The following is a 10,064-nucleotide window of genomic DNA, read 5'->3' as shown; positions in this document are numbered from 1 at the left end:
GTGTTCAGTTCTGGTCGGCTTATCTCAAAAAAGATATAAAGGAATTGGAGAAGGTGCAAAGAAGGGCGACGAAAATGATAAAAGGGATGGGACGACTACCTTATGAGGAGATGTTAAGAAGGCTAGGACTCTTTAATCTGGAGAAAAGGCGGCTAAGGGGTGATATGATAGAGGTCTACAAAATAATGAGTGGGGTAGAGCGGACAGATGTGAAGCGTTTGTTTACGCTTTCTAACAATAATAGAACCAGGGGACACAAGATGAAATTAGAATGTGGTAGGTTTAAAACAAATTGGAGAAAGTTTTTCTTTACTTAGTGCGTGGTTAGACTCGAACTCATTGCCGGAGAAGGTAGTGACGGCAGCTGGCCTTGTTGAGTTTAAAGGGGGTCTGGACAGATTCCTGAAGGAAAAGTCCATTAATTGTTATTAAATTTTGGGGTTCTGCCAGGTTCTTGGAGCCTGGATTGGCTGCTGTCAGAGACAGAGTGCTAGGCTTGATGGACCTTTGGTCTTTTCCCAGTGTGGCAGTGCTTATGTACTTATCAAATACGAACCACTATCAGACTTATTTTCGAAAGAGAAGGGCGCCCATCTTTCGACACAAATTGGGAGATAGGCGTCCTTCTCCCAGGGTCACCCAAATCGGCATAATCGAAAGCTGATTTTGGGCGTCCTCAACTGCTTTCCGTCGCGGGGACGACCAAAGTTCCCTGGGGCATGTCGGAAGCATAGCAAAGGCAGGACTGGGGTGTGCTTAACAAATGGGCGTCCTCGGCCGATAATGAAAAAAAGAAGGGCATCCCTGATGAGCACTTGGCGACTTTACTTGGTCCATTTTTTCTTGCGACCAAGCCTCAAAGGTGCCTGAACTGACCAGATGACCACCAGTATATCAGTGACTTTTTATGATTTGGACTGAGGGGGAATAAAACTGTGAAACAATTTTACAATTCCTTCAATACATACCATCTTACAACTCAGATTCAAAATTGACACTCCCCAGAAAAAGTCATTTTTTGGACACCACAGTCTCAATCAGCGATGGCTATAAAACCACAGACAGATGCAGCTACCTCCACAACTCCAGCTTCCACCCATCACATACAAAAGATCCATTATTACAGCCAAGCCACAAGATACCACAATATCTGCTCTGACCCAGAGGACAGAGACAGACACCTTGAAATCCTGACTGCATCCTTCGAACAGAAAGGCGACAACCCCAAAATAATCTCCAAGAATATTGCCTCCTCCCTCAAAACACCCAGGGAAAATCTGCTACAGTACAAAGAAAAAAAAGCCGCAGGCAGAATCCCCCTTATAGTGACATATAACCCAGAGCTAGAAAAATTAAGAAAAATCATAAAGGATCACCTCTACTCCAGGAGGATGAATTACTGAAAGAGATATTCCCATCCCCACCAGTGCTGGCTTTCCGACAGCCACCCAACTTAAAACACAAGCTAATTAGAAGTAAGCTTCCAACATAGACTCAAAAAGAAGAAAATGGCACACATCCATGCTATATATGCAGCTGCAGACTATGCCAAAACATTTCACAGGACCCCACAGTCATGGACAAAGGAAAAATATTCAACATAAAGAAATCCTTTACATGCTCATCTTCCAATGTGATTTACATCATTCAGTGTAAAAAATGTGATGAAGGATGTTATATTGGAGAAACGAGCCAGATGCTAAAGACAAGATTTAATTTACATAGACATCACGTGAAAAAAGCCAGTGTCAGCCAGGATGCCACGCCTCTGGGGCAGCACTTACAAACCAGAACACAGTACCAGTGATTTCATAGTTAGACGCCTGAAAGGTAACTTTAAAACAATACAGGAACGTAAGACCTTTGAAGTCAGAATGATCAAATATTTTGACACCCACCAGACAGGACTTAACAAAGATCTAGGTTTTCTAGCCCATTATAAACCATAAAGTTGTAATGCTCTGTTTGTCTCCATGCATATCTACCTGTCTCTCACCCATCCACCCCCATCCTGTTAGACTGTCCACTGAAATGCTTTGAATGTTTCACTTATATATACTGTCATCTACCAACATTTGCTTTATTTCCGATCTGATGAAGAAGGGTAACCTTCGAAAGCTAATCAAGAAATGTATTAAGTTATGTCCAATAAAAAAGGTATCATCTTATTTTCTTTTCCATGTTTTATTTTGTTTTATTTCTATTGATTACCTTTAAAAATGGATTAACACGGCTATCACACCTCTCTAGTCAATGATTATATAATTTGATATATTTTTTGTGGATTATTCCTCTTTGGGGTCTACTTTGCTTTGGTTCTCAAAATGCTTATGTCTTGGTACTCAGCTGGCTCTGTCAGAATATAAAGGTAAGCTCCAGCAGCAGTGCTTATGTGTATATTTAGCAGCGCAATTCGTTTACCTAACACAGCCGAATCTCTCTGGTAAATGGGTGTTGGCTCTGCCTTTACCCCTCCCCAATATTGGCCCCTTCTGTATATAAAAATTGGTCACTTATCAAGTTAAACAGCCTGATATTACCCATATAGGGGGACATTCTATATATGGCGCCTAAAAAATCAGCACTGAAATCAGTGCCAACTAACTAAGCATATTCTATAATCAGTGCCTAGAATTAGGTGTTGCTTTTAGAATAACAGTTGATATTTTAGCGCCTAAATCTACGTGCATCCATTTACACCAATGAAAATGTGGTGTAAATCCCAGCACGTAGATTTAGGCGCACTGGGCCATATTCTATAACTAGGTGCATAAATTTCAGAATGACCACAAAACACCCATTTCCCTACTTATAACCACACCCCTTTTTTCCTGCGCGTGTTAAAGGTTTGGTGCACATCGTTGCAGAATGTGCTCAGCGAGTTGTGCACCTAATTCTTATCAGTGACAATTAATACTAATTATTGCTTCTTAAGTGCTGTTATCAGTGCTCATTAGCTTGTTTTATTATTTATTTATTTATCAATGTATTTATACCCCACATTTATCCCAACAAACATTCAGGCTCAATGTGGCTTACAAAACCAGAGAGAGAGAGAAAGATCTCTTTTTTCCATTATCGGCCAAGGATGCCCATTTTGTTAAGCTTGTTAAATTGCGTACATTGTTCTACAATCCACGTCAATTTCAGCACAGATCTGTAGGTGCGCTGTATAGAATCTTAGAGGATAGGGCCAGATTCTATATTTGTCACCGATAAAATCAGCACAGATGGAAAACACAGCTATATGTGCCTAAAGCTAGTTGCGGTTTATAGAATACACGTAGCACCACACGCACAACTAAAATTTAGCTGCAATCATTTACACCAATGAAAAGCTGATGTAAATGCCCATGCCTAACTTTAAACACAGAACGGGTTATTCTATAACACTGCAGATGAATTTTAGGAAAACCCAAAACCCACCCATGCTCCTCCCATGGTCATGCCCCCTTTTGAGATCCACACTGTAGAATTTAATCTGACTGCTTTATAGAATACGCTTTGTGAGTAGTGTGTATAAATTCTAATTAGTGCCAATTAATGCCAATAATTGCTTGTTAGCATCCAATTATGAATGCTGATTGGTTTGTTAGCCAATTGAGTTGAGCGTGCAAATCAAAATACGCCCAGATTTGCACGTACAACTCATCACACTATATAGAATTTGGGGGATAAGGGCTGAAAATATATGCATAAGTCATTTGAATATCAGATTCTTGGTTTTTACTGCAGCTTTGAAAGAAATGAAGAATTTACAGTGGGTCCTCTGTATTAAGGACAGAAAGAAAATAAACAGTATCGGAGAGAGATCTGTCAGCACTGACGATGGATGAAAAGCAGAAAAGTTACATTTATTAATAGTCATTTTACATTAAGTTAAAATCTAGATTCTTCATGTTCCTTACACAAACATCCCAAAGTATTTATCGCAAACCTCTAAACTAATCCATATCTTTTATTTGTCCATAAAAATATGGAGGAGAATAGGCGTTTATATTTTCTACTGAAGTGTCCTGCTGATGGCTCTCTGTATAGCCCTTTTAACATCACTATTTCGTAGGCTGTAGATGAAAGAATTGAGCATGGGTGTGACAATAGTGTACATCACACTCACAACCCGGTCGTAGTTCAGGGAGTAAGAGGAGGAGGGTCGGAAATACGTGAACATATCAGTGCCATAGAACAAGATAACCACCATGAGGTGGGAGATGCAGGTGGAGAAAGCTTTGCTCCTTCCTTCCTTGGATGACACTTTCAAAATGGCAGAGATAATGTAAATATAGGAGACAATGATCAAAATGCAAGGACTCATAACCACCAAGGACCCCTCGGTAAAGATGACCAGCTCATATGTAGTAGTGTCTGCGCAGGAAAGCTTCAGGAGTGGTGGAATATCACAGAAGAAGTGGTGGATGATGGTGGATCCACAGAAGGGGAGCCTTGATGCCATGATGCTGTATATCAATGCATGTAGGGAAGAAATGATCCAGCAAGATGCTACCAGAAGAGAACAGAGCCTCTTACTCATCACAACAGGATAGCGCAATGGGTTACAAATGGCCATATAGCGGTCAAAAGCCATCACCCCAAGCAGTAGATCCTCCAAAGTCCCAACAAGAATGAAAAAATGTAGCTGGGCAATGCAGCTAGCAAAAGAAATACTTTTTCTATCAGAGATGATCTGGGCCAGAAGCCTGGGGACAGTGACCGATGAGAGGCAAATGTCTACTAAAGAGAAGTTCCCGAGGAAGTAGTACATAGGAGTATGAAGCTGACGGTCAGCTTTGATCACAGAAATGATAAGAGCATTACCTGCCAAAGTGATCAGGTATATGCACAAAAACAGCACAAATAGAAATGGCTGAAGTTTTGGCAGGTCGGACAGACCTAGCAGAGTGAATTCAGTCACTGTGGTTCCATTGTGCCTTCCCATTAGTTCCACTTGTCTCTGTGAATAAAGAAAACATAAACTTTTACTGCAAATGAGCATGTAGAAATTCTGTAAGCTGTTATAATTATTGTCATTACCATCTTCATTGCAATTATTAACATCACCCTCATCATCTTCACCATCATCATCATCCCTATTATCATCATCATCTTCTTCATCGTTATTACTACCACTATATCATCACCATCAGTCACTATTGTCATTATTGTTGCATCCTTTATTACGGAAGCCATGAGGAATGTGGTTGTATGTACTTTCTAAGAAAGTGGGAGAAGAGTTACAGGTGAGCAAGCATGATTTATGTCCCTGAAGCAGATTTTGAAATGGAAAGCCTCACTAGACATTGACCTTGAGCAAAGCTACATGCGCTGAACAGGAATTAAGTTAAGTATCAGCATTTATGATGTTGTATTTCATTATTGAACTTTTTGTCACATTTTGGGGCATTATTACAGCACTTTTGGACACTTTAAGTTCAGTTTGCTCAGCGCTTTCACATGTGAGTGGCAAACCTATGATGTTATATATTAGCTTAAGGTACCAGTGATGGAACGTGTTTAGCTACCCTATGGTGGAATATATATATATATTTATATATAAGCACTCTAAGGTATTTTATTGTCGACATCATTCCCTGGAGTCTATATACCTCACCTAGATTTCTGTGTGGAAATCCAAGCAGATTCCATAACAATGCACATAACCTAATTGGTTAACAAGCAAATCAACACTGTTAATTGGATGTTAACAAGCAATTATCAATTTAAATGGTCCAAAAGCATTAGTGGGGATACTAGATTAACAGTAACAGTATGAGGCAGGCACTGATGCAGTATGTGTAATTTTCCAAGCATAAGTTTTGGCGGATCACACCCTGAGGCAGCGATTTGCAAAACATATTGGTGGAGGCATTCGTGCGCTGCAAAGTATGAAAATGTTTTGATAAAGGATTACTATGAGGTGTTTTAAAGTGCTTCTGCAGAATTGAAAAATGTTTGCACAAGTCAATAATATACATTGGATTTTGTGATATTAAATATTTGAACTTTTCAAGAACTTTGTTATGCTGTTTGGAACTAAATTTGAAAAATGAACAAAGAAAAAAACAATTATTAGATACAGCTGGGTTTGTTCGTTTGATAATTTAATAAGCAATTATCAGCACTAATTGGCATTAATTAGAATTTACACGCAAAACTCGCTAAGTGCATTCTGTAACATGGTCTGCGTAAATTCTAATGTGTGTTGTCAAAAAGGGAGCATGGCCATGGGCAGAGAATGAAAAATATACAAAGCAGATCGTTGATGATCATTATTAAAATGATTTTAATAATAAATTAGAATATGCATACAATAGCTATTAAAAATCATTTTTATCCATCAATGATCTGCTTTGTATATTTTCCATCTTGGAGCTTGCAGATCGTCTGCCCCTTTGTTTCCATGGGTAGAGAATGGGCATTCCCAAACTTTACATGCAGGATTATAGAATGCACATGCTCCATGCCTAACTTAGGCACTGGTATTTATGCTTCAGCTTGGAGAAGAGACAGCTGAGGGGGGAGATATGATAGAGGTATATAAAATACTGAGTGGAGTGGAACAAGTAGACGTGAATCTCATGTTTACTCTTTCCAAAAATACTTTGACTAGGGGACATGCAAAAAAGCTACTAAGTAGTACATTTAAAACAAATCAGAGAAAATATGTCTTCACTCTGAAATTCATTGCCAGAGAATATGGTAAAAGCAGTAAGCTTAGCAGGGTTTAAAAAAGGTTTGGATAATTTCCTAAAAGAAAAGCCTATAAGCCATTATTAAGATGTGCTTGGGAAAATCCACTGCATATTCTAGGATAAGCAGCATAAAATCTGTTTTACTGTTCTGGGATCTTGCCAGGTACTTGTAACCTGGATTGGCCACTGTTGGAAACAGGATACTGTGTTAGGCTTCTCACGGAAACACTAGGTTTGTGAGCCCTTGGCAGTGGCAGGCAAAACCACCCCCAAACCAGAGACAAGGCAGAACAGGACTGGAACCCCAGACTGGAGTTGCAGCTGAGGCGAACAAGCTGGAACAGGCAGTGCAGGAACAGCTAGACTTCATTAGCGCTTGACCGCCATTCTCCAGGAGTTGAGCGCCTGGGTGCAGGTGGCCGACCGGACTTACAGGACTGGGCAGGAACTGGATACCAACAGGATACACACACAACAGAGTCAGGACTAAAAACTGCCAAGCAGCCACTAAGAAAGAAACACAGACAAGTGAGAGTCAGGACTGAAAGCTGCCAAGCAGCCACTAAGAAAGAAACAGAGACAACCAAGAACTAGACAAGAAATACAGACCAAACCAAAGCTAACTACACACAAACAAACTAGAACCAGACAAGGAACTCAGACAAGAAAACTGGACTAGGCAGAAGTGCACAGAGCACACCAACAAACCCAGAGACCTTAGGCGATGCAAAAGCAAACACAGAAGTTTCCAGGTGGTTAATAAAGCCCATCAGCAGCTGAAGTTTTGCTGCAGGAATCACAAGGCAGCTACGGGTGCTATTCAGGCACAAACAACAAAAGCAAGTCTGGCAGCCCAGAAGATCTGGACCGGACTCGGCTGAAGTCTGGAATGTGTGACAGTTCCTAGCAGCCACCGGTTCTGGCCACCAGAGGGCGAGGTGAGCACAGACAAGGAAACAGTCACCATTGTGACAGTACCTTCCCATCAAGGCCCCCCCCGACCTCCACGGGGAATTCAGGTCTCCATGGGTAACAATGGTGAAACTTACGGAGGAGCTTCAAAATATGACCAGGGGTAGCTGGGCTGGAGCTTGAACAGGATTCAAGACTGGAACCCAGACTGGCACCAGGACTGGACCTCGGACTAGAATCAAGACTGGAACTCGCCTCTAGGCTGGAGATGGAACTCAGAATGGGTTCAACATCTTGGCTGGAACTGGAACTTGGCTCAGCATCTTGGCTGAAATGGGAACTGAGAGTAGACTCAGCAGCTTGGCTGGAACTGGAACTCAGCTTGGACTCAGCATCTTGGCTGGAACTGGAACTCGGCTGAACTCAGCATCTTGGCTGGAACTGGAACTCGGCTTGAACTCAGCATCTCAGCTGGAACTGGAACTTGGCTTGGACTCAGCATCTCGGCTGGAGCTGGAACTCGGCTTGGACTCAGCATCTTGGCTGGAACTGGAACTCGGCGTGGACTGGAACTGGAACTCGGCGTGGACTCAGCATCTCGGCTGGAACTGGAACTCGGCTTGAACAGCATCTCGGCTGGAACTGGAACTCAGTGTGGACAGCATCTCGGCTGGAACTGGAACTCAGCATCTTGGCTGGAACTGGAACTCGGCGTGGACTCAGCATCTCGACTGGAACTGGAACTCGGCTTGAACTCAGCATCTCGAATGGAACTGGAACTCGGCTTGAACTCAGCATCTCAGCTAGAACTGGAACTCGGCGTGGACTCAGCATCTCGGCTAGACCTGGAACTCGGTGTGGACTCCGCATCTCAGCTGGAACTGGAACTCGGAGTGGACTCAGCATCTTGGCTGGAACTGGAACTCAGAGCGGACTCAGCATCTTGGCTAGAACTGGAACTCGGCGTGAACTCAGCATCTCGGCTGGAACTGGAACTCAGCTTGGACTCATCATCTTGGCTGGAACTGGAACTCAGCATCTTGGCTGGAACTGGAACTCGGCGTGGACTCAGCATCTCGGCTGGAGCTGGAACTCGGCTTGGACTCAGCATCTCGGCTGGAACTGGAACTCTGAACAGGAGCTGAACCAGGACTGAGACCCGCACAACTCCACAAAAACTGCATGTACGTCTTAAACGCAGGGCTTTCACAACGCCTTCTTTCAGCGTCAGCTTCAGGAGTATCCCACAGGGCTGGATCGTAGACAAGTCTGCAGAAGTACATGCCGAGCGTGATAGAAGGGTCAAGAGCGGAAACTGGGTTTTCAAAGAACCCAAGCTAAAAGACACGTCTTCTCTCTGCTACAGCTTCCGGAGTAGTCTTCAAGGCTGGATCAGAACGAAGTTTATCATGGTAGTTCTGGAGCGTCATCCAATAGTCAAGAGCAGAAACTGGGTCAAGACCAAAATCCGAACTGGAACTAGGAGCGGGACCCGGATTGCCAACAGGGGAAAAAGTCCTAGGCTGGAAGCCCAGCTGGTAGGATGATCTTTCCGAGCTCATGGCCTTTGCATTCTTTTAGGCTTCTCACGGAAACACTAGGTTTGTGAGCCCTTATACCACTGCCATGCAGCGGCAGTGACAGGCAAAACCACCCCCAAACCAGAGACAAGGCAGAACAGGACTGGAACCCCGGACTGGAGTTGCAGCTGAGGCGAAGAAGCTGGAACAGGCAGCGCAGAAGCAGCTAGACTTCACCAGCGCTTGACCACCATTCTCCAGGAGTTGAGCCCCTGGTGCAGGCAGCCGGCCGGACTTACAGGACTGGGCAGGAACTGGATACCAACAGGATACACACACAACAGAGTCAGGACTAAAAGCTGCCAAGCAGCCACTAAGAAAGAACACAGACAACCAAGAAATAGACAAGGAATACAGACCAGAAACAAGACTAGGAAATAAACAACAGAACCAAAGCTAACTACACACAAACTAACTAGAACCAGACAAAGAACTCAGACAAGAAAACTGGACTAGGCAGAAGTGCACAGAGCACACCAACAAACCCAGAGACCTTAGGCGATGCAAAGGCAAACACAGAAGTTTCCAGGTGGTTAATAAAGCCCATCAGCAGCTGAAGCTCAGATGCAGGAATCACAAGGCAGCTACAGGTGCTGTTTAGGCACAAACAAGAAAAACAAGTCTGGCAACCCAGAAGATCTGGACCGGACTGAGCTGAAGTCTGTAACGTGTGACAGTTCCTAGCAGCCACCAGTTCTGGCCACCAGAGGGCGAGGTGAGCACAGACAAGGAAACAGTCACCATCGTGACATAGTGGGCTTGATGGACCTTTGGTTTGTCCCAGTATTGCAATGCTTATGTTCTTATGACTACAGGGGTGGGGGGTAACAGTTCTCACTGGGGTTCACTTTGCCTTTGAGAGGAGGAGGAGGAGAATTAAACA

At 43.2% G+C, this 10,064-nt stretch overlaps 1 protein-coding gene across 1 annotated transcript; it reads right to left on the bottom strand.

Annotated features, from left to right (window-relative positions):
• Window positions 1-4,003: 4,003 nt before the first annotated feature.
• Window positions 4,004-4,939, bottom strand: LOC115461976 (olfactory receptor 5V1-like). Its single transcript, XM_030192026.1, has one exon. It carries the CDS (start codon window positions 4,934-4,936, stop codon window positions 4,004-4,006), a length of 933 nt encoding a protein of 310 aa, XP_030047886.1. The 5' UTR covers window positions 4,937-4,939.
• Between the last annotated feature and the right edge of the window lie 5,125 nt (window positions 4,940-10,064).

Source organism: Microcaecilia unicolor, chromosome 2, assembly GCF_901765095.1.
Source record: "Microcaecilia unicolor chromosome 2, aMicUni1.1, whole genome shotgun sequence".
Lineage (NCBI taxonomy): Eukaryota > Metazoa > Chordata > Amphibia > Gymnophiona > Siphonopidae > Microcaecilia > Microcaecilia unicolor.
This window is presented reverse-complemented; position numbering and strand designations above follow the sequence as displayed.